The 21834-nt window shown below is 49.9% G+C and overlaps 1 protein-coding gene across 3 annotated transcripts; it reads right to left on the bottom strand.

Moving 5' to 3' along the window:
• Positions 1–560: 560 nt before the first annotated feature.
• kiaa0319l (KIAA0319-like ortholog) lies at positions 561–20882 on the bottom strand. 3 transcript variants are annotated; one of them, XM_036145690.1, is made up of 25 exons: positions 20466–20882; positions 17482–17626; positions 17148–17191; positions 16958–17071; positions 16365–16633; positions 16200–16277; positions 15874–16069; positions 13570–13671; positions 13365–13462; positions 12255–12342; positions 10094–10186; positions 9412–9544; positions 9143–9248; positions 8943–9065; positions 8737–8860; positions 8174–8306; positions 7936–8084; positions 6260–6411; positions 5965–6103; positions 5736–5895; positions 5517–5659; positions 4762–4884; positions 4232–4322; positions 4058–4149; positions 561–2109 (listed from the first exon to the last, which is right to left on the bottom strand). In XM_036145690.1, the coding sequence occupies exons 4-25, from the start codon at positions 17049–17051 to the stop codon at positions 1937–1939; spliced, it is 2859 nt and encodes a 952-aa protein (XP_036001583.1). In that variant the 5' UTR covers positions 17052–17071; positions 17148–17191; positions 17482–17626; positions 20466–20882; the 3' UTR covers positions 561–1936. The 3 variants fall into 3 exon arrangements, with proteins under 3 accessions (XP_036001583.1, XP_036001585.1, XP_036001584.1); XM_036145692.1 differs by having other exon boundaries at positions 13570–13668; positions 20466–20881; XM_036145691.1 differs by lacking the exon at positions 17148–17191.
• Between the last annotated feature and the right edge of the window lie 952 nt (positions 20883–21834).

The following is a 21834-nucleotide window of genomic DNA, read 5'->3' on the forward strand; positions in this document are numbered from 1 at the left end:
AGACTTTTAAAATGTCAAATGCCATATACTTTTATGTTATGTTCTAAAAATATCAAGTACTGAGAAAGTCATGTGCTGAAATATTTTGCATTTTATTAATTTAAATATATGTATTTAACATTTTTAAATATATAAATAATATACAAAAACATATATTTACATATGTGTATACTTATATATATATATATATATACACACATGTATACATAAACACATATATAGACATATTTATATATTTAATATGAATAACATGTAAAATATTTCAGCACCTAATTTCCTAGTAGTTGATAGTGTTAGTACATCCACTGACTGTAGAATTACCTGTGAAAAGTTTTCACTCAGCCAGAAAACTGCTTGTTGTTGCAACCAAATCCTATGGGATTCTGGGAGAGTAGGGAGGAGCAAGATGGCGGCCAGTGACTTCAGATTTTCGGCAAAATCAGCACTCCAGTGTATTATATAGCTCAGTGCCAGAACCGCTCTCTAAGCAGCGTTTCCACCTGAGCGCTGCAGCGCCACCTACAGGGTGATGAACAGCAGAGAGGACTCAGAGTCCAGGGTTTACAGTAAAACATTTTATTTTGATGTAGAGACGATCCAGTTTCATCAGGTCTGACCGAACACAGAAAGGACGACGATCCTTCATTAAACAGGAGTAGAAATACAATCATTCAGCAGGTTCTCCCTGTTCTTCACAGTGAAGCCTGCAGAGCTGAGGTCCTGAGGGTAACAGCTGCAGACAGATGAATAAACATCGCAGCTCCGCCCGCCTGCTGCTGTAACGCCTTTCCTCAGAGCTGGCAGCTTGGTGCACGGCGTCACCTTCAGGCACAAAATGGCCGACTAAACCCACCAAGTCTGAAGAAAGCGTTAAAAGCAGAAGTGGCGTCAGGAGGAACTGAATCATGGCTGTAGAGCAGAGAAGATGGACTCAGTGGTCCTGCATGCAGCGGCGGCGTGCTCAGGCTGCTCCTCCAGGCGCCCTGCAGCCGCGTCATGTCGCTGCTCGCTGATCAGAGCAGCAAACATTCCTCACATGAAGCTCCAACGTTTCCTCACAGTCATTCACTTTGAAACAACGGTCAGTTTTCACATCTTTAAATGCAGGAAAGAACAAATCTACTTAGATTCTGAAAGCTTTCTGGGCCAAACTAGAACCAACGCAGCGCAGCGAGGAAAGTCTGCTGGAACCAAATAAACAAGGAAACAGATTAAAGCGTCCGGAAAAGCCTCATGGTCCAGATAATCTGATGCAGGAAGACTGATTAAACTGAAGCTGGGTTAAAATCCCTTCATGATGTTTCACTGTCAGCAAAATAAAAGTTTTTAATAGAATAAAAGCAAAACTAAAAAGGAGACAGACTTCCAGCTGCTCACAAATAAAAACCTTTTTCCATCATGAGTGATCTTCCTGTGCGCAGCGAACAGCTTTGATTTGGACCCGGGTGGAACCAGAACAGCGTTTCCTGGACTTGGCTGGGTTCTCCCAGTAAAGCGACTCCAGTGACGAAACAAGAGCTCAAAGTGCATCAGCAGCAGCTTAACGAGCCTCGTTAAGCAGCCTCGTTAACGAGCCTCGTTAAGCAGCCTCGTTAACGAGCCTCGTTAAGCAGAGGCCCTCCAGTGTCAGAACCAATCCAGTGGGTCCGTAACAGAAAAACACAGACATGCAGCAGAATCTCCGGCTCGGGCCGGCGCCGGTCATGCAGGCACCTCTGGACCGGGTCGGGTGGTTTGGTGGCGCCGTCAGACGCGGCAGTGGAAGAGGACGGGGGGGGGGGGATGGGGGCCCGGCGGCTGCAGCAGGAAGTAAAGCAGGAAACATCCTCACAGTGTGGAGCCAGTGGTCCTCCATCACAGAGGCAGCTCGGTTCTGCTGGTTCCGGCTCAGAGCGGGAGCGGCGGTACCGTCCGGACCGGCGCCGCCCGGCGGGCCCTATAGCAGCTCCTCTCGGGGCTTCTTGCCCCGGGGGGGCCCCTGGCCGTTCTTCAGGGAGCCGTTCTGGGGCCGCAGCAGGTGTCCTCGCTCCTGGCCCTCATCGCTGTCCAGGTCAGAGTCCGAGTGCATGAGAGCCGAGGACGTGGGCCCGGGAACCGGCTTCAGACGGGCTGGGGGGGAGGAAAAGGTTCTGGGATCAGATCAGAACTTCTCATCAGGTCTGAAGACGCTAAGCTACGTTAATGTGAGGAAATCAGTAATGAGATCACCAAGGATCAATGCTGCTCTTCATCACACGTTTAAAGAAACACATTCTGTCCGGTCAGCAGATTAGGACTCGGTTTATTTTCTATTTTATTTTTTTCTTTTCTCAGGACTGGGTTTATTTTTTATTTTATTTTTTTTCTCTTTTCTCAGGACTGGGTTTATTTATTTATTTTATTTTATTTTTTTATCTTTTCTCAGGACTGGGTTTATTTATTTATTTATTTTTTCTCTTTCTCAGGACTGGGTTTATTTTTTTATTTTATTTTTTATTTGATTTTTTTCCTTTTTTCTCAGGACTGGGTTTATTTTTTATTTTATTATTATTTTTTTTTACCTTTTCTCAGGACTGGGTTTATTTTTTAAATTTTTTTATTTTTTCTCTTTTCTCAGGACTGGGTTTATTATTTTATTTTATTTCATTATTTTATTTTTTTCATTTTTTCTCAGGACTGGGTTTATTATTTTATTTTATTTCATTATTTTATTTTTTTCATTTTTTCTCAGGACTGGGTTTATTTTTTTATTTTATTATTTATTTTTTTAACCTTTTCTCAGGACTGGGTTTATTTTTTATTTTATTATTTTATTTTTTATTTTATTTCTTTTCTCAGGACTGGGTTTATTTTTTATTTTATTTTTTTCCTTTTTTCTCAGGACTGGGTTTATTTTTAGGACTAAGATTTATTTATTAAGCATAAACGGCTGCTATCTGCTAGCAGAGGGAGATGGAAGGCTCTGCCGCTGCAGGGAGACACACTTCCTGAATATCAGCTGTTTTAGGTGAAAAATGTTTGGTGGTTCTGAACTTTGGGTTCAGAACCGGGCTCAGAACCAGGTGATGCTGGACAGACAGCCGAGGAGGACAAAGACTAAACCAAAACTCTTTAGGAGAACGTTCTACAGAAACTGGATGAAAAAAAAAGCTTTAATCAAAGCCAAACCTCCAGAGGTACCAGTCCTCAGGTTGGTTCTGGTTCTGTTGGTCTCAGAACTGATTTCCCTCAGGACCCGTTTCCAGGGAGGGAATGGTCCCAGGGACCTGATCAGCCAATCAGAGCTGGGCGTTGGGAACGGTCTGTGTGGTTCTGGTCGTTAAACCAGAGAACGGGTCAGCTGGAGGTCCAACTGGACCTTCAGCGCCGTTTCAAGCATCAACCAGGTTGATCTGTCCAGATTCTGTTTACAGCCTCCAGAATTTAAAGAGCAGGAGGTCATAAAGCCTCATGGAGCAACCTGCAGGTAAAACGGTTCTGCTCTCCGTCTGCCTGGATCCATGTTCTATGGGTAGTTCACAGGAACTGAGGGAACCCGGGTTCTATGGGTTAAAGGTCCAGAAAGGACGAAAAACACGGCAGATTTCGCTCCAACTGTAACCAGTCTGGACTTTGACTAGGCCATTGCAGCACCATGATGCTGGAGCTCAGAGGGTTTCACCTTTGACCCTGGCCAGGTTGATGGGCAGTTGCTGAAGTCCTTCAGTCTCAGCCAATCAGAACCACCTCTGGGCTCATCAGAACCACAGATGGGCTCACCAGAACCACTGCCGGGCTCATCAGAACCACAGCTGGGCTCATCAGAACCACAGCTGGGATCATCAGAACCACAGCTGGGCTCACCAGAACCACAGCTGGGCTCATCAGAACCACCGATGGGCTGACCAGAACCACTGCTGGCTGACCAGAACCACCGATGGGCTCATCAGAACCACAGCTGGGCTGACCAGAACCACTGCTGGCTGACCAGAACCACCGATGGGCTCATCAGAACCACAGCTGGGCTCATCAGAACCACCGCTGGGCTCACCAGAACCACAGCTGGGCTCATCAGAACCACAGTGTCTGCTGCTCTTACTGGTTCTCGGCTGCTGGAGCTCCAGGACGTCCTGCTCCTCTCCTTCCAGCATCTTGTATCGACTCTTTCCTCGCCGAGCTTTGCTCCGCCGTCTTCCAGGAAACACAAACATGAGCCGTCATCAGCCGGCGGCCAATCAGCACGCAGGACAAACCAACGCAGAGGTGAACTCACCTGTTGCAGCAGCAGACCATCAACCAGACCAGCGTCGCCACGGCGGAGACGATCATGAAGGAGGCGATGGTGACGTAGAGCACGCTCCACTCTGGAGGCACAAAACACAGCATCACCACCATCTTCATCATCACCATCACCACCATCTTCATCATCACCACCATCTTCATCATCACCATCACCACCATCTTCATCATCACCACCACCACCATCTTCATCATCACCATGACCACCATCATCACCACCATCTTCATCATCACCACCACCACCATCTTCATCATCACCACCACCACCATCTTCATCATCACCATGACCACCATCATCACCATCACCACCATCTTCATCACCACCATCTTCATCATCACCATCACCACCATCTTCATCATCACCACTGTCATCATCATATTCCTCATCCTCACCACTATCACCTTCATCCTCCTCACCATCAAGACCATCATCAATCATCACCATCATCATCCTCCTCCCCCTCCTCATCATCCTCCTCCTCCTCTTCATCATCATCATCTCACCACAGTTGCTCTCTCCGTCCCCCAGCTGAGCTCTGATCAGGTTCTCCATCCAGAACGGGTGGCACACACACCTGCGGGTGAAGGCGTCACAGTCTCCGTGGCCGGAGCAGTTCAGCTGGCAAACTGAGGAAGAGGAGGGAGGTGAGGAAGAGCATCAGCAGGAACATTACAGTTTACCCGGTCCTTCACTCTTCGTCCCTTCCTGAAAGCGTCAACAGCTTTTCTGCTTCTGGTCTAAACGAACGAAACTCGTCTTTGTGACGAAGAGCGCCAGGTTAGCTCAGGCTTCCTGCTGACAGTGTCAACAACAATTTAATAATAATAACAATAATAATAATAATAATAATAATAATAATAATAATAATAATAATAATAATATTATTATTATTATTACTCACTGACGGTGTCAACATTATTATTATTATTCACTGACAGTGTTCACAATAATCATAATAATAATAATAATAATAATAATAATAATAATATTATTATTTTTATTATTATTCTGACAGTATCGACGATAATTAATAATAATAATAATAATATTAATAATAATAATAATAATATTATTACTACTCACTGACGGTGTCAACATTATTATTATTATTCACTGACGGTGTTGACAATAATAATAATAATAAAATAATAATAATAATAATAATAATAATAATAATAATAATAATTATTATTATTATTATTATTATTATTACTCACTGACGGTGTTGACAATTATTATATTATTAATTATTACTCACTGACGGTGTCGACGCGGCGCACTTTGAAGATCAGGAACTCGTTCTTCTGTTTGCGCAGTTTGCTGCGGAGGCTCAGCGTGACGCTGCGGCCGGACAGCGGGGGGCGCCCTGGACCGCCCAGCACGAGGAAGACCAGCCGGGTGCTGAGGAAGAGGAGGGTAACCCGTGAGTCGGCGCTGGAGATGAAGCTTACGATGGGAGCACCTGGGCGCGGCTCACCTGTGCTCATTGAACGCACTGATGTCTCTGATGATGATGTCACTGTCGAAGACGCCGAGCAGGACGCCCACCTGACGGACCAGCAGGTCCCGCTGACGCTGGGACACCTGGGAAACGGCCACCTCCAGCACCAGCTCCACCAGCTCACGCTCCCACCTGTCTGATGGGACACAGAGGACAGGTGAGCTGTGGACGGGGGTGTGCAGGTGTGCAGGTGAGCCTCAGCTACCTGGCTGCACCTCCACGGTGCCGCTGTCGGCGTGGCTCTGTCCTTTGCTGTCGGTGACCTTCAGGGTGAAGCTGTACTTCCCCTCCACCAGGTTCCCCAGGAACAGCACCGCCTGGTGGTCAGAGTTGTTCAGCACGTCCTGAAACACAACCAGAACCATCAGAGCTGCTGCAGAACCCGGGTCTGGTTCTACCGTCCTGGCAGCAGGAGCCCATGGTTCTGTCCTCAGAGGTGAGGACAGCCCCCCCCCCCCATGGTTCTGTCCTCAGAGGTGAGGACAGCCCCCCCGTCTCACCCCGGCTGCTGGGCTGCTGTCGTCTCGGCTCCACAGGAACGTCAGAGCTCCTTTGTCGTCGGAGGAGCGCGACCCGTCCAGGGCGGCCGTCCTGACGGGCAGCGAGACCGGCGGGCTGGACAGAACCCGGGCCACGGGCGGCTGGTCCGTTTCTGGGGGGGGGAGACAGTCAACGCTAGAGGCGGCACCAGAAGCAGCAGGTTCTGCTGGTGGCCCGGTTTCAGAGAGCCTGTGCAGCCCGGTACCAATGACCCAAAGTTCTCATCTAATTATCATTCTGTCTATTGGACGAAATAATGCGGATCTCTGGTCTGAAGGATCGGGTCTCGGCCCACGGAGTCCGATCCCGGGCGGCCGTGGCGCTGTTGGACCGGGGAGTCCAAAGACCAGAGACTCCTGAAGCTGATATGAAGCCTGCAGCTTCCACTTCTCCTGAGCTCTGGGCCAGAATAAAAAGCTCGGCTCGGTTTCTGGTCACTAGGAGTGGCTCCAGAACCACAGGTGATCAGAAGTTCACCGTCTAACTTCTGAGAGACGCCGAAGTAAAGAACCCATCTATGCCCAACCAGCATGTTTTGCTTCCTCAGCTGTTGCAGGAAACGGACTCCAGCACAGACTCCAGCACAGAACCCAGCACAGAACCCATTCTCCCAAGCTGAGAGCAAAATCTGGGCTGAGATCTCCTGGATGCCGGGAACTCGACTACGACCCGGGTCTGCTCCCACCGCCACGTTCCGGCTAGCGCAGAGCCGCATGCTGCCCGATGCTGAAAGAACCGATGCTCTCCCTAGGATGCCCAGCGGCACCAACAGGTTTGGCAGAAAAATATAATAATAATGTTTCTTTTAACTCAGGATTTGCTTTGTGAATGGGTTGGAACACCAGATGTTGTTCTAAATTAGTTAAGCTAATTAAACCTCAATTCACTTTCTTTAAGATGAACTTTGGTTCTTTAACTCAGATCTGCAGAGAATCAGGATTCACTGAATCATTCTGATGATGATCAACCATTTTAGTTTGTCTTTTGTTTCTTTTGTGTGTAAATAGTTCCTTAGCTTCTTTTTATCTTCATTTTGCTTAGTAGTTTTAGTTAAGTTTCACTAGCCTAGAAGGGAGAGTTTGTTGATTGAAATATAGCATTAATTCTATAGTGATGTTCTCTGGATGTTCATTTTATTTCTGTTAATAAATTCTTGAACTTGAAGAGAAGTTGTCACTCCTTTATTCTACATATGTGCAGGTTTAGCTGTTAAAAGAACGCCAGAGATCGAATCATTCCTTTAAACTATTGTCCTGAAATCAGCTGATTGGGTTGATATTACCTAGCAGACAGAGTTATTTATTAATCATTAAATAACTTAAACAGTGTGTAATATTAGCACACTGGTTTGCTGCTACATTCTTGACAGATACTGACAGTTATAATGTGTCTCCTGTTTGAACTCGCAGCCTCGCGATGAAATTTGGCACAAACAAACATTGTGAACGTGCAGCTGAAGGACAATAAATAAAGTTTATGGATCACCTCCAGCTGGACGCTCTTCTAATGCAGGAGAGGAAAACATCTTCTTACTTTATTAGACGGTTAAAGCCTCTAAGATCAACCCTCACATTTTTCACACGGTTGGCTCGGTGGCGCCGCCCTGGAGGCCAGGGCCCGCGTGGCGCTCGCTCACCTTCCCTGACGATGACGGTCACCGTGTCGCTGCTCTCCAGCTGCCGGTCGTCCGTCACCGTCAGCTTGAACCGGTAGGCGCCGACCTGGAGGCCCGTCACCGTGGCGACGACCCCGTCGGCGTTCTCGATCTTCACGCCACCGGGACCGCTGGGGGGGCCAGAGAGTAGGAAAGCTCCAGAACCGGAGGTTTCTCAGAGTGTGGCGCAGGTGTGCAGCGTGAGGGCGGGGCGGCTCACCTGGTCTGGGTCCAGCGGTAGGCGGCGATCTTCTGGTCGTCGCTGCTCTTGCTGCCGTCCAGCGTGGTTCTGTCCACCGGCAGCGTCAGCTCCTTCTCCGGCCCGGCGTCTGCTGTGGGCGGCTTGTTGTTCTCTGCGGGGGGGGGGGGAAAGAACCCGTCACAACCTGAACCGTTACGGCAGAACGTGCCTGTTCTGGTGTCGGCGCCGTTTGGATCCGTGTGCAGCAGAACTCACGGTTCCCAGCAAAAGTATTCACACCCCAGAGAATGGCCTAGTCAAAGTCCAGACCCAACTCCAACTGATGTTCTCCATCAGTGCTGGTGGAGAAGCTGCAGCTGGACCTGCAGACTGAGGAAGTTCTACAGAGTTCTGGTCCGGTCTGACCCGAATGGGAGGAGGATCTCTGGTTCTAACCGAGCCAAAGAACTGCGGGTGTGAATACTTTGGCTGGAGTGGGTTCTGCTCTACAAGCGGACCATCAGGACGGCGACCCGGCTGGAACCGGACCATCCTAACGCAGGTCCGGTTCCGGCGGTGAACCGGGCCCAGGCGGTTCTGACCTGGCTGCACGATGACGGTGACCTGCGACGTGTCCTGCTGCCCCGCCGAGTCGGTCACCGTCAGCTGGAAGGTGTAGTCTCCCTCCTGCATGGCCGACAGCTGCAGCGTCGGCGTGCGGACGCCCTGGACAACGACACCACACCGTGAGGCGGAACCGACCGACACCAGGACCGGTACCGGTACCGGGACCTGCGCCGGGGCTCACCTGCATCTCCACCACCTTGTCCTTGCTCTCGGGGCTCAGCGACCACTCGTAGGACAGGCTGCCGTGGTCGTCGGTGCTCTGGTTGCCGTACAGCGTGATGGCGTTCCGCGGCAGCTGCAGCACCTGCAGGGAGCGGGACAGCGGCTCGGTCGGTACCGGCTGCGGTCCGGAACGGACGGGTCGACGGGGAAGGTTCTGACCTGGTTTGGGCCGGCGTTGGCCACGGGCCGGTAGTCGGTGGCTTTGTTCACACAGAGCGTGGCCTGGGTGGAGTTGGTGGCGCCGTCAGAGTCCGTCACCGTCAGACTGCAGAGGAAACGGAGATCTTAAAGGTTCCTGCAGAACCTTCTGCTCTGTGGCGCCCCCTGCAGGCTCCCACTGAGCCAGCACCTTAAAGGTGAGGTTCCTGCAGAACCCTCTGCTCTGTGGCGCCCCCTGCAGGCTCCCACTGAGCCAGCACCGCCCGTACCTGAAGGTGTAGTTTCCTGGAACCAGGTTGGTGAGGGTGAGGACGGGCGTGTCGGCAGAGAGCTTGTCATCGCTCAGCGGCACTTTGACCTCCTCCCAGTGCCAGGCCACCACCTTGTCATCATCGGTGCTCTCTGCACAGAGGAACGGACCGGGTCAGAGAAACGGACCGGGTCAGAACGAACCGGGTCAGAACAAACCGGGTCAGAGAAACAGACCGGGTCAGAGAAACAGACCGGGTCAGAACGGACAGGGTCAGAACGGACCGGGTCAGAACGGACTGGGTCAGAGGGACGGACCGGGTCAGAACGGACCGGGTCAGAACGGACCGGGTCAGAACAGACCGGGTCAGAACGGACCGGGTCAAAACGGACCGGGTCAGAACGGACGGACCGGGTCAGAGGAACGGACCGGGTCAGAACAAACCGGGTCAGAACGGACCAGGTCAAAACGGACCGGGTCAGAGGAACGGACCGGGTCAGAACGGACCGGGTCAGACCGGACCGGGTCAGAACGGACGGACCGGGTCAGAACGGACCGGGTCAGAGGAATAGACCGGGTCAGAACGGACCGGGTCAGAACGGACGGACCGGGTCAGAGGGACGGACCGGGTCAGAGGAATAGACCGGGTCAGAACGGACCGGGTCAGCGGCGCCGTGTTTGTGTGTGTGGACAGAACTCACGGCTGCCGTCGATCACCGTGGAGCTGGTCGGCAGAGAGATTTCCTGGAACTTGGGGTCAACCACGGCCACCGGAGGCTTGTTCACACGCGGTTCTGTCGGGTGGAAAATGAGCCGTTAAGTCGCTGCAGAACAAAGAACCTGGCAGAACCAGAACCTGGCAGAACCAGAACCAAGCACTTTTACAGAATTGGAATGAAATCATCCTGGTACCATAAAATGTTAACCTCTGGCCAATAATGGCTAAATCACTCACATCATAACGCCCGGATGTTTACACAGTGTGGAAACAAATAAGAATTTATTCCCGAAACATTTTTCTTGCTTCTTAAACAAAGATAGACGGTATTAACTATTTACATATTAATACTCATTTTACAGACAAAAAAAGACAACAAATTAATAAGCAATACAGTATAGTTTATGGGATGGTTTCTGCAATGTTATCAGCGTGTAAAAAAAAAAGTCAAAAATAAAAATGGTGATCTGCACCACGTAATCTACTTTCAGCAGTTATCAGTTATTTCACCGTAAACTGCAGGAAATACGTGCAGAGTTGCTCTTCCTGCCTTCACTCCTACGTCAGGATGAGCTGCAGCGCGTTATGAGGCGGAGGAATATTTCAGCTGGTCATACTGAGTGTCTGTAGTGCAGCAGCGTCACTTATTTTAGAGCCCAAATAAGCAATTTCACTTTCAGAAACAAGCCCAAAAAAATGCAACCCCCAATATATATATATATGTCCTACGCAATATGCATGCTCCTATTTTTTGATGCTTGACTTGAGCATCAGGTGCGTTTCGTCTGTCTAAATAGAAAAGCAGTATTTCTTGCTACATTTTTACTAATTTTATAACCACGACACACACTAGATGCTGTTTGTTAACATTTAAAGCATCACAGGATCTGATGAATGTCGAATTGGGACTTTTTTCCATTTGAACTACCAGCAACAGAGACAGACTGTAAATATGTGCCTATTAAACCAAATATAGTCACAATATGTCTGTTGTCTAGATTTATCCTGTATTTTCTTTTGAAGATATAGAAATGCACAGAAATAAACCCCACCCTCATTTTTTTTTATCTAAGATACTCTGCAAAATAACATACAGCAAAATTATACATGCAAGGGACTGCAAATACATTAATTGTATTTAATCTGCACTGGAAGTAGAAATGTAACTGATACTAAAAGCATTTCAAATATTAAATTCAAACAACAAATGTACAACTGGGCTGTAGTTACTCTCTTTAGCCCATTTCATGTAATTTATCTTAGCATTCTAAACACATTTCTTACATCTTATTTCTAAAGTGTAGATAACAGCTTCTCCTTACCTACATCCTCTCAGACAACTAATTATTTCCCTAACAATAGTGAGTTATCAATGTTTAAATGTGCAGTAAATCTTAATACATAAGCAGCATGGAGGACACAATCCTGTACTTTAAGTAAGTTTGGTGACACCGAGACTGAATTGTTACATGGGTGGTTGTCCATTTCATCATTTAAATGAGAACATATCAATATACTATTGGTATATACTAGTACGACTATTAAAGAACAGCACATTAAACTTTAAGATATGTAAAGGCCTATATTACATTTATTTTGCGACCACATCAACAGGTTAAATAATCTCTTACTTTTTATGTGTACCAAATTACCCTCGTAATGATGTTATATTTTATGTCACTCATTGGCATCAAAACAGTGTCCTTGAGTGAGACATCTCAACTTTTATTCTGTTCTCGGATCTCTTTAAGGCGCTGGTGGTGTCTCTACCTTCAAAGGCCACTCCTAAAAACAGCCTAAATACGCCACTGTAAAATAGTGTTAGTAAATAATAGTGATGAAACCATGGTTCTTCATTCTTATTCAGCTTTACTACCATTAATATTGTTGCTTTATTATCATTAGAAGTATATCTATATATCTACCTACCTATATCTATATATCTACCTATCTATCTCTATATATCCACCTATCTATCTATCTATCTATATATCTACCTACCTACCTATATCTATATATCTACCTACCTATATCTATATATCTACCTATCTATCTATCTATCTATATATCTACCTACCTATATCTATATATCTACCTACCTATATCTATATATCTATCTACCTATATCTATATATCTATCTCACCTGGTCTGACGGTGACGTTGACAAAACCACGTCCAAGCGCTCCGTCCCCGTCCACCGTCACCTCGAACTCATACAAGCCCACCGTCAGCTGGAGACAGAACCAGGAGGTGAGACAGAACCAGGTGGTGAGACAGAACCAGGAGGAGAGACAGAACCAGGAAGTGAGACAGAACCAGGAAGTGAAACTGAACCAGGAGGGGAGACAGAACCAGGAGGTGAGACAGAACCAGGACAGACAGAACCAGGTGGTGAGACAGAACCAGGAGGAGAGACAGAACCAGGAAGTGAGACAGAACCAGGAAGTGAGACAGAACCAGGAGGAGAGACAGAACCAGGAGGAGAGACAGAACCAGGAAGTGAAACTGAACCAGGAGGGGAGACAGAACCAGGAGGGGAGACAGAACCAGGAGGTGAGACAGAACCAGGACAGACAGAACCAGGTGGTGAGACAGAACCAGGTGGTGAGACAGAACCAGGTGAAACAGAACCAGGTGAAACAGAACCAGGTAGAACAGAACCAGGTGGTGAGACAGAACCAGGAGGAGAGACAGAACCAGGAAGTGAGACAGAACCAGGAAGTGAGACAGAACCAGGAGGAGAGACAGAACCAGGAAGTGAAACTGAACCAGGAGGGGAGACAGAACCAGGAGGGGAGACAGAACCAGGAGGTGAGACAGAACCAGGACAGACAGAACCAGGTGGTGAGACAGAACCAGGTGGTGAGACAGAACCAGGTGAAACAGAACCAGGTGAAACAGAACCAGGTAGAACAGAACCAGGTGGTGAGACAGAACCAGGAGGTGAGACAGAACCAGGGGAGACAGAACCAGGTGAAACAGAACCAGGAGGTGAAACTGAACCAGGAGAGACAGAACCAGGAGGTGAAACAGAACCAGGAGGTGAGACAGAACCAGGAGGTGAGACAGAACCAGGAGGGGAGACAGAACCAGGAGGGGAGACAGAACCAGGTGAAACAGAACCAGGTGAAACAGAACCAGGTAGAACAGAACCAGGAGGTGAGACAGAACCAGGTGAAACAGAACCAGGTGAGACAGAACCAGGTAGAACAGAACCAGGTAGAACAGAACCAGGTAGAACCCAGCTGCGCACCTTGCTGAGCTTCAGCGTCTTGCCTTTCTTGCCCTCCATCTCTCCGCTGTAATCTTTGGGATGAGTTTTCAGGCGCCAGTTAAATGCATAGTTGGTTCCTGCAGAGAACAAAGGTTGGGTCCAAACCATCAGAACCACGGCAGGTATGAAGCAGGCGGCCTGCAGCTCCACGTTCATTGCTGAGCTTGCAGGTGTTGAGCGTTACCTGGGGGGGGAGGCGGGACCACGTAGGCGTTGAGCTCCACCTCGCTGCGAGGCAGCGTCACCTCCACGCTCTCTCCGGCCGACACCACCAGCTCCCTGGCTGCTAGGAAGAAACCCAGAGTCACCGTCAGCACAAAGATCCAGAACCTCACCAATGTTAACTCATCAGATTCTGTTATTCTGAGGAGGTTCTGACCAATCTGAGCCCAGAACCAACAACTGTTAAATGTTTGAGGCAAACAGAGCTCCAGTCCAGGGCTGATGGAGCAGGAGCATCCTCCAGCTGGCGGCCATCATGTCCCGCAGAGTTTTATTAAAGCTCCAGGAAGCAGGCGACCCTGCAGCATTTCCTCGTTTCAGCCCAGAAGGAATGCAGATCCTGATCCAACACCTCACACTAAGACTTTTATTTTGAAGGTGGAAACCTCTTCCTGTTTGTCCCTGCAGCTTCTAGAAATGCTGAATCCTGCTCAGAGATCACAGGATAGCTGAGATTAACGCCGGTCTGTGGAGGCGGCCATGTTGGATTAGTTAAGAAGAAGCTGCTGAGTCAGAAGCCCAGAAACCGCCGAGTCACCGTTTGCTTTTCCCTCCCATCCATCCATGCAGGGCAGCATCAACCCGTTCCTGTCCTAGCGGATCTATTCCAGAACCAGAACCACCTAAATGGCTCTGCAGGTGTTCCTGTAGAGGTTCTGGTAGGTTAAACAGAACCTTCAGGTCCAGTCCCCCCAGAACCACCCAGAGGTGAAATCTACAGGCAGTGGATGAGAGTGGGCGTGTCTCTGCATTCTGGGCTCTGATTGGACAGAGAACAGGAAGTCCTAGCAGCGGGAGACAGAAACATCTACATCTGAATGTAGAAACTGTTTAAATGCAAAATGTTCTGAGTATTTTACTGGGTCAGAACCACCACCACACAAAGCTGAACATTCTGGAGAAAAACATGAAAAAATCCTTAAACAGTGATTAAAGAAAAACAGGAAAATGGATCAAAGTGAAGACTGGGCATGTAAAAGGTTTTGATGTATAAATAATACAGCATGGAAGTATATTTGGAATGAAATTTACCATCAGAAAATTTAAACCCATTCAGACAAAAAAAAAAATCCTGTACAGCTACTCTGAAAACCCCAAATGTTATTTACTTCTATAATTAATGCGTGAGCTCCCTGCTTGTATGGGAAGTGTCTGCCGTTGTGCTCCTCCAACATTTATGTTAATGTGACTAATTTATGTTAACTTTGAATTATGGATCTGGCGTCAGATTTTTAATGCTTTTTACATCATTCATAAACATGACCTGCTGTTTTGGTCCATTTATTTATGCATCACATTATGCTTTATAACGTCCTTTATGCATCTTTTTTTCTGTTTTAAGGCTTAATTTGATGTCTGTTTGGTGTCAACCTTTGTGTTTTAAAAGTGCTTAGAAATGAAGTTGGCTAGGTCACATGTTTCATCATGAGACTCCATCAATCATGAGGAAGGGAAAGCGCCAAATAATGAAACCTGAGCGGAGCTGGTTCTGCACAGAAACCCTCAACTTCCTGCTGGTTCTTATGCTGCATTCCATTTACCTCAGAACTAGGAGCTGGGAACTGGGAACTAGGAGCTAGCAACTAGGAGCTGGGAACTAGGAACTTGGGATAAAACCGAGTGAACCAGTAAACGCTGAATTTGAGATTTCAGAATAAAAACATTAAAGCAGGTGAGGATTATGGCGACGTCCAGGAAAGCTGCTGTTTTGGTCATGAAACCTTTTCTAAACGTCTTTAAAGCCTAACGTTCCAGATGAAAACATGAAAACACCATTTTAATCCGTCTGGTTCAGAGCTGCAGCGTTGATGTTAGACGCACTCTTACAGCTGTGCCTTTTAAAATAAACATCACAGCTTCCTGTTGAAGATGCCAGGAGCGGCCATGTTGGATCCAACCACCGGCCTTAAAGAATTTAAAAGATTGTCCGTTCCAAACCTGCTGAGCAGCAGAGACTGAGACTCTCTCCGTCTGCAGACACATTGACCTGAGCTGAACTTTTAGGTTCATGCGGGCCGGTTCCACCGACCCGGCTGTAAACTGACGGATCTTGAAGCTGTTGCCTTAAGCTCTGGAAGCTCGGCTCAGATATTTGCACAGGCCCAGAGGAACTGATAAGACCAGTTATTCCTGTTTGCAGAAGCTCAGCACGTTCCAGCTGCCAACATCAACTCTGGGAAAACAACATCTGAGCCGCTGCAGCGAGCTCCAGGTCCACGACCCGGTTCGTCACGGCGGCGCCGCTGATCCCACCGCGGTCACTCACCTGGCGGAGTGGGAGCGCTCTCATTGGAAGACGGCGCGGCGTCGACGGTGGCGTTCTGCAGGGACAAAGCAGGAAGGCCGTCTGCGCTGCCATTGGACCGGCTGAGGTTCTGCCGGGCTGTCTGCAGGAGCGTGATGACGCTGGGGGCCGTGGGAGCTGCAGGAGCTGCAGGAGGCGTTTTCTGTGACGAGCTTTCCTGCAGACGACAGACGGGGAGAGTTCAGACCCAGTCGGACCGGCGTCTTTGAACAGAACTTTCTGCTGCGCCGGCTGAAGGATGCTGACGCTGCTTCCTGCAGCCTTCAGCCTCCTGGTGGCAGCGTTACCGTGTGGGCGAGGTGCTTCCTGTGGCTGCGTTCCTGTAGAGCGTGCCGAGGCTTCCTGCGCCTCGCTGTGACCGGGCCCTTCAGGACAAGCATGGAGAAAACTGATCAGAGACGTTTCTTCCACAGATGGACAGCGAGCGCCGCGGGGAGAGAACGCCGCCGTACCTTGGAGAGCAGCTGCAGGAGGCCCAGCGACTCCTCGTGAGGCGGAGGCAGAGAGGAGATGATGCAGCCGTCCTCCCTGGAGCAGCCGAGGAGCACGCAGCGCCCCCCGATGCTCCACACGGCGCCGCAGCGCGGCTCCAGGCAGCACCACTCCCAGCAGGTGGCGCCGCCTCTGCCGGACGCCAGCGGGGTCCAGCCCAGGCTCAGGGTGCTGCTCCAGTGGACGCCGAGCACGCCGCCGGAGACCCGGCACAGGTCCGCTGACACGCCTGCAGCGGGAAGAGGGACAGAGAGGAAACGGGTCAGCTCTGGTTCTGGAACCTCAGCTTAGGGTTCTGCAGACGACGTGGTTCTGCTGCACGTTTAGGCCTTCAGACCGGACGCTCCCTGGACCCCTCGCCTACGGACCGGGACTAAAAGAACCCGGCACCGACCCAGAACTCCTCGGTTCTGTTGGGCAGCTGCAGGTTGAGCTTTCAGGAAGTCCGGCAGAACCAGGAAGCCTGGTTCTGTCTGAGGTCAGACTGAGCAGAACCTCTGGTGGAGGCAGCTGCAGGGCGCAGCCTTCAGGTTTGATGAGGAGGAGTTTTTACCTGTGGGCGGAGCCAGCAGCCACAGGTGCGCCAGCAGCAAGCGCAGCAGGTGAGCTGGGCTCCAGGTGAGCAGGTCTGGATGTGCATAGGACATTTTCCACGAGGTACCAGGACCTGCAGGAGGAACGGAGACCGTTAGCTGCATGTCCAGAACCACAGAACCGGGTCGATTGTAGAACGACGAACGGACCTGGACCCTGACGGCACCACAGCCAGAAACACACAGAACCGCCCCTAAAACAACAAACACTCATCACTTAAAATCTGATTTATTCAACTATAACGTTAAAAAAACTCAACTGGAAATAAAGAAAATTAATACAAAAAAGACATTTTGACAAGAAAATAATCAGAGCATAGAAAGATCAAAGTAAAACATTCAGAAAATTACACAATACAACAAAATCGTAAAAAAAAAAAATAAAAAAAAAAAATAAAATCGAAGAAATGAGAAAAGTATAACTATAAAAAATAGAAATTTAATTAAAAAACTTGAATTTTTAAGATTCTGAGTAGCTGCTCACCTGGTTCTGGTTCCGGTCCGGGGAAGAGAGGAGGAGGAGTTAGGTTGGCAGGGAGCTGCAGTGAGGCGAAGGGTGAAGACGAGTCAACACCAGAACCCTGACGAAGAAATCCAACATGGCCGCCTCACCAGGCTCCAACGGCTCGCTGCAGAGGAGAAACCAGCACTTCAGCTTCAGCAGAACCAGAACCAGAACCAGTACCAGATCAGCCAATCACAGCTCAGCTGGGTCACATGGGTCCTGGTTTCATCCTGGACTGGGTTTGGCCCTTCAAGGCCACCATAGAGTGGCGGTGAGCTCAGCTCCAGAACCAGTGAAGGTCCAGAGACGTCAGCACACCTGAGAAGGTCCACCTGCTGGGACACGTGGAGACGTCTCGGTTCTGTCCTCCCCTCCCTGACCAGACAGAACCGCCTCGCTCGGCCACATGGTGGCGCTGTAGCAGGTGTTCTGCTCCTGGTGTCTCCAACAACGGTACCAAACACAGCAGCCACAACAGAAGGGCTGAAAAAGAACCGGATCAAGGCGTTTCTGTGGCCTAGTCAAAGCCCGGACTCCAGCCTGAGTGCTGACTTAACTTCCTCTCATCCTGTGAACTTCCTGCTGCCAGCGGCGCCGTCTGGATCCCAGAACCGGCCAAACATGCCGAGCCCGACTGATCAGTTCCTGTCCGACCGCATTCCTCCACGCCGCAGAAACTCCAGCTGCTGGGTCCGTTTAAGGTCCAGATGAGCCAGACCAGAACCCGACTGAACCGGACTTTACTGATCTGGGTCACCTTGGCGGGTGCCGGCTCAGATATTGGGCTTCTCAGGCGGTTCTGTGCAGAACAGCGGTTCTGGCCGTCTTAGATCCTGTCAGAAGCTGCGACTAAAACACGGACTCCCTATGCAGGAACCCAGCAGAACCTGGAGGTCGACCCACTGGACCGACTTCCTGCATGGAGGCACTGGAAATACGGGACTGGGTGGATTTGTCCGGTCAGAACTGGATGGGTCGGGTCGGGTCAGTCCGGACCTCCTCCAGGGACGGTTCTTCTCATGAGAGGAGAACCTCCGACTGATTGAACCACTGACCTCTGTGCTGCTGATCAGGGAGAGCAGTGAGCGGGTCTGTCCGGCACCGGCACCGGGCCGCAGGTCCATCCGGCACCGGGCCGGGCCGCAGGTCCAGATCCATCTGGGCCGCAGGTCCATCCGGCACCGGGCCGGGCCGCAGGTCCATCCGGCACCGGCACCGGGCCGCAGGTCCATCCAGGCTGCAAACAGCTGCCTCTCATTAATCTGGATCTTCAGGCCTTTTAGGATCGTTCAGCAAAATAAAAAAACGTTCTGCTTTGAGTCGACTTCCAGTCCGGTTCCCTCGGCCCGTTCTCTTGGTTCTGTTCGTTTCCGCCTGCAGGACCAGCGCCATCAGTGCGTTCGCTGCCTCTTATCTTCACACATGTAAATGGTTCCTCCTTCCCGTTTGCTCCGGTTCCACCTCTGCAGGTTCTGCTCATCTGGTTCTGTTAGAGAACCGAAGCTTCGTGAGTCAGCAGGAACCCGAAGCTTTCATCCAAATTAAAATCCAAGAGAAGCAGCTCCCAGCCAGGAGCTGTGGGGGAAGAATCACTGAGCCTGCTGGGAGCAGAACCAGAACCGGTCCAGAAGGGTTTTGGACCTTCCCCCGTCAGGATTAAATAGTGCAGCAGAAAACCGACCAGCACCGGAGAAAAAGAACCGTTGGTTCAAATGGAATCAGACTGAATCCGTTAGGAACCGTTTGTGAATGCAAGAACCCGTTCAGCTCAACCAGAACTGAACCAGGACCGGTCCAGGGGTTCTGAGCGTGCTCAGTGACGACTTTGGGCCCAAAGCAACAGGATGGCGCCCAGAGAAGGAGGATCGTTAACTGACCGTTTCTAACGAGGAACATCTGAAAGAACAGAGTTCTGATCAAACCCGAGGCCTCAGCCTGCCTGCAGGCCCGGTTCTGTTCCCTGGTTTGGACCGCAGCCTGCAGGCCCGGTTCTGTTCCCCGCTTTGGACCTCAGCCTGCCTGCAGGCCCGGTTCTGTTCCCCGGTTTGGACCGCAGGCCCGGTTCTGTTCCCCGCTTTGGACCTCAGCCTGCAGGCCCGGTTCTGTTCCCTGGTTTGGACCTCAGCCTGAGGCGCTCAGAAGAAACGAGGGAGTCGCTGTAAGAACGTCTGAGGCGACTTGAAACTGCAAAGGTGCCGCAGACCTGCAGAGAGGTCCGATTATTCTGGGGATCAGAACAACTTTCACACGTTTAACGCCTTATTTACTACATTATTCACATTATTTACTACATTTATAAGTCAGTGAAAGGAAATAAAATGATAAAAGCAGAAAAAAACAGAGAATAAAGAAAGTCTTCCGTTCCTAAAATGCTCCGCAGGCTGCAGCATCCTCAGAGAACCTGACGAGGTTCTGCAGCTCAGAGCAACAGGCACCACGGAGCCCCACGCGGGGATCCACGGAGCCCCACGGAGCCCTGAGGGCCCCACGTCTCCACAGGGGCTCCACGGAGCCACACTCGGGGACCCACGCGGGGATCCACGCAGGGACCAACATGGGGCCCCTGTGGAGGTCTGTCCTGCAGGAGGGGCCCCTCCACAGACCCGCTGCGTGTTTCCATGCCTGCAGGAGTCCAGGTCAGAAACACCGTGGCCGTGGGTCCGGTTCCACTGACAACCCGCCAGAAACACGCAGGACCTCCGAGTCCGGATCAGAACCGAGCCTGGGTCTGACTACCGCGCAGTCAGGTCCACGATGGGAAACCGGAGGAATTCAGCCAAGATGGACGGTCCTGCGCCGTGGATCTGACATGCGTGTAAACAGCAGTCAGAGGTCACAGCAGGACGCGTGGAGCTGCCAGAGGAACCGGTCCACGGACCGGTTCTGGTGTGCGGGCAGCGGGCTGCAGCAGGTTCGCTGACGCCCCGGTACCGCCCCGGTACCGCAGGTTCGGTGCGGTTTACCTGCGTAATCCGGGATCAGCCGCGCTGAGGCTCCTTCGCGCTAACAGCTGCGCTCATCTCTCCAAGAACCGGGACTGGACCGGAGCTCGGTGCCGGTCCGGATGTGTTCTGGGCGGAGAAGCAGGCCTCTCTGGGTTCGGTACCGTCTGGTCGCTGGTTCCGTCCCTCTGTACGGCGAAGTGGGTCAGAGCGGATCCGTCCAGCTGATGAAGGATCAGCGCCGTAAAACACAACTTCCGCTGGGAGGATTTTCAACATAAAAGTCCGCAGCGGCTCAGGAATTGTATCAAATGAAGAGAAGAACTGCAGTTCCAGACTTTCTCTAGACGGGATCCGTCCAAGGCCCGGTTCTGTTACACACGGAACCGGTTAAACGGTGGTTTAAAGGCCTAATTTACGGCAGAATAATAAACATCCACCTGACTTCCGCTCCGCGCCACCTGGCGGCAGGGAGACGCTACAGCAGCTCTGATTGGCTGTTCCTTTATTAAAAATGATGACGTATTAAGACATTACTAAAACTATTCAACACATGAAATCAGAACTTCTACATGTTTTTTAGACTCCTCTCTGAATGGGTCAGTTCCTGGTCCAGTTCTCACAGCTTAAAGCCCAAAACTCCCACCAGAACATCTCCAGAATTCAAATTAGAAATTACTATGACGATAAATAAACCTGTCAGAAACTCAGAGCAGTTAGAGAACATGTTCCTTCAGTGTTTGGAGTGTGGAGAACTCACTATCAGCTTGTATTATTAAAGCCTAGGTTCTGTACGGTACTGGTTCTGTAGGGAGCGGTACCGCTTCAGCTGGAACAGTTAAATCGTGTTTGATTCCATGTCGCAAATGAAATGCAGCATAATTATTTGCCCTGATCCAAACTATTTTATTTTTACTCATCAATTCAGAATGACTTAAGACGAGCAGCAAACTCAGGTGTTAATGTTGGTTTAAGTCGATATTCCACAGCTTCTAAATAAAGTCCTGCAGAGTTTTCAGGCGGGTCTCCTGTTCAGAGGTGACAGAAACTGGACCTTCATGTCGCCTGATCTACAATTATGCTGCCAGCATTTAAATGTTTTTCTCCTCTGTGTCAGATGAAAAAAGCGTGTGTAAAGGTTTACTCTGCAGAACCCTGAGACAACAGGAAGCAGCAGCAGCTGTTGGGTCTGGACAGATATGAGGAGGTTAGGTCCTCACCGTCAGGACGACCGGACTCATTCCTCAGAACATGGAGACCCGTTCTGGGTCCTGATTTCTACGCTTCAGGTTTAGTGACCCGTGTTTACTAAATGCTGCTGAGGACTATATTTAAATATGTATCATGTTTGCTCATCCTCTCTCTGCCCAGAATAACAACATCTGCTGGA

Source organism: Fundulus heteroclitus, chromosome 13 (genome assembly GCF_011125445.2).
Source record: "Fundulus heteroclitus isolate FHET01 chromosome 13, MU-UCD_Fhet_4.1, whole genome shotgun sequence".
NCBI lineage: Eukaryota > Metazoa > Chordata > Actinopteri > Cyprinodontiformes > Fundulidae > Fundulus > Fundulus heteroclitus.

Excerpts from the sequence above, each read along its gene's own strand:
- kiaa0319l (XM_036145691.1), bottom strand. The coding sequence starts at position 17,051 with ATGTCCTATGCACATCCAGACCTGCTCACCTGGAGCCCAGCTCACCTG. Across the intron at positions 13,463-13,569 it reads GGTCCCGCCTCCCCCCCCAG|GAACCAACTATGCATTTAAC; the intron begins GTAACGCTCAAC and ends TGTTCTCTGCAG. Across the intron at positions 9,249-9,411 it reads CCAGGAAACTACACCTTCAG|TCTGACGGTGACGGACTCTG; the intron begins GTACGGGCGGTG and ends TTTCCTCTGCAG.